The sequence below is a fragment of the Lolium perenne genome, chromosome 7 (assembly GCF_019359855.2).
Source record: "Lolium perenne isolate Kyuss_39 chromosome 7, Kyuss_2.0, whole genome shotgun sequence".
Classification (NCBI taxonomy): domain Eukaryota; kingdom Viridiplantae; phylum Streptophyta; class Magnoliopsida; order Poales; family Poaceae; genus Lolium; species Lolium perenne.
In genome coordinates, this window is record NC_067250.2 from 231089674 (window position 1) to 231091802 (window position 2129).

The window sequence follows — 2129 nt, forward strand, 5'->3', positions numbered from 1 at the left end:
TTCTTTCGAAAAAATAATGCAAAGAAGACGAGTTGAGCTGTCAATTAGAATTGGCTCGGACGTGGGAAAAGTGAATTTTATACAGAAAATGCAACAAATATAAGTGAAAGGTGCACGAACCATTATCTCTCCTCTTGTCAGGTACTCCTACTCTCGCTAAAGATAGGAACAGTATGTACAAATAAAAGTGAAAGGAGTGCACATACCTATCTTTTGCTAACAATGAAGTGGGGAGAAAGAAAGCTTCAATGGCGCTTTGGTCTGTCTTCGTCAAACATGCTCGACACTGAATATTTACATTCTTTGCAGCAAAATGATCAGTCACTAAGAATCGGATGACAAGCTCCAAAAATGCACCTCGAAGCAATGGTGACTGTGCCATTAATTGGTCATTCTATCTTAATGCAGACTCTGCAACTGAATGATGGACAGTAGTAGGCAATGTAGCATTTGCTGTACATACTTAATATGGCACTTGTGGTGACAATTTAGAAGTCGATCCCGCTCTAAATGTCACCGGCGGGGATGGCGATGCCGACATGCTCGCATCCGTGCGTTCCAACACGCCAACGCACGTCGGCGTAGGCTGACGTCCGAACCTCATCGGAGAAGGCGACCGAACCACCACAACCTCTAGCATCTGGGGCGGCGACTGCGACAACGAACACCGCTCGTCCACCATCCCATGCGTCAGCGGCGTCCGCGACGGAGACCTCGACAGGACGTAGTCACGCACCATGGGCGCCGGTGACGGCGACCTGGACACGACCCTCTCCTTAGACCCGCTCGTCGAGCCTCCGATCCTCAGCGGCGACCGTGCCAAGAAGTCCGCGAAGATCCTCGTCGCCGTAGGCCGTTCGGGCGACACGTCGCAGCGGCGCAGCTGCGGTAGCGGCGGCGACATGGCAGCCTCGCCCGGCCGCACGCGCTCCGGCTCCGGGTGCGCGCGGCACACCGGGCAGGACGAGTGCGCCCGCAGCCAGGCGTCGATGCAGCTGACGTGGAAGAAGTGCCTGCACGCCGGCAGCACGCGCACCACGTCGCCGTCCTCCAGCTCCTGCAGGCACACCACGCACTCCACCGACGCCGACGCCGCTCTCCCCTTGCTGCCGCTCCTCCTCTTGCCGCCCCAGCTGCCCTGTGGCGATGGCGTCGGTGCCGCTCGCGCCCTGTACGTGAACGTGGGGAGCGCGGCGATGTCCTCCATGCTCAGCCCGAGGTGGGTGTCGGTAGGCGGGCCGTCGCCGTGGAGAGCGCGCCACTCGGCCAGGAGCGAACGGCCGTAGCGGACGGCCAGGTACAGCAGGACGCCGGCGAGGACGGCGATGATGATGTACAGCAGCGTGAGGTTTGAGCTGGCCGGCCCGGGGCCGTCAGAAACGTCGACGTCGGAGGTGTCAGGCGATGACGAGGGGGACGACATGGCTGCGGCTAAGAACCTGATCCGATTCTGACGACTTTGAGTAGAGAGATGGTTTATAGGAAGCCGATGTTGTGAAAGAATCAACCAAAAAATCATTGGGAGGTGGTCGCCGAGGGGTTATAAGAAGAAGCATGAGAGCGATTGTGCGTCGCACTCATGCTTATTGCATGATAGATATTCAGTTGAGTCGCTAGCTGGACGTACTCTGATTGAGGCTGCTCAATATTTTTGGACTTTGCTGCTCGTCGTGTTATAGGCTTACAGCCGTTCCCTTTTTCTTATCGGGGTCTGGGGTAAGCATCGTGCACCCGATTCTTGTATCTTGCTCAACATTACGGGAGAAATGCTTGTCATTCTTGGATTGATTAACCACTATCAGTAATCATCTTTTGTAGTTCAATTAGTTAGTCGAGCTTTGACATGTATTCAACGGTGATCTGGTGCAACAGTTCATAGTCTTCAGACATGATTGGCGTACGACACCAATCGTACGTTGTGAACTGCTCGGTGACTCTTGCTGTTGGATCATGCCGGAATAGGTTTGGAGTCAAGTTGGCAGCCAAGACATCACAAAAGTTGCTAGTTGGTGAAAATGAGCCAACATATGAGTATTGATGTCTGGAGGCTAGGAAGAGTTGTTTCCTATGGTTTCTGTTAGAAACGTTGTGAAAGATCAATCAGATCAAGAAAAATAGAGGTTTCAAAT

General features: G+C 53.7%; 1 protein-coding gene across 1 annotated transcript; it reads right to left on the reverse strand.

Annotated features, from left to right (window-relative positions):
• Positions 1-234: 234 nt before the first annotated feature.
• On the reverse strand, positions 235-1687 carry LOC127312101 (uncharacterized). Its single transcript, XM_051342562.2, has one exon. The coding sequence runs from the start codon at positions 1517-1519 to the stop codon at positions 464-466; it is 1056 nt and encodes a 351-aa protein (XP_051198522.1). The 5' UTR covers positions 1520-1687; the 3' UTR covers positions 235-463.
• Positions 1688-2129: the final 442 nt, after the last annotated feature.

Coding starts and splice junctions, on each gene's coding strand:
- LOC127312101 (XM_051342562.2), bottom strand. CDS start 1,519: ATGATTTTTTGGTTGATTCTTTCACAACATCGGCTTCCTATAAACCAT.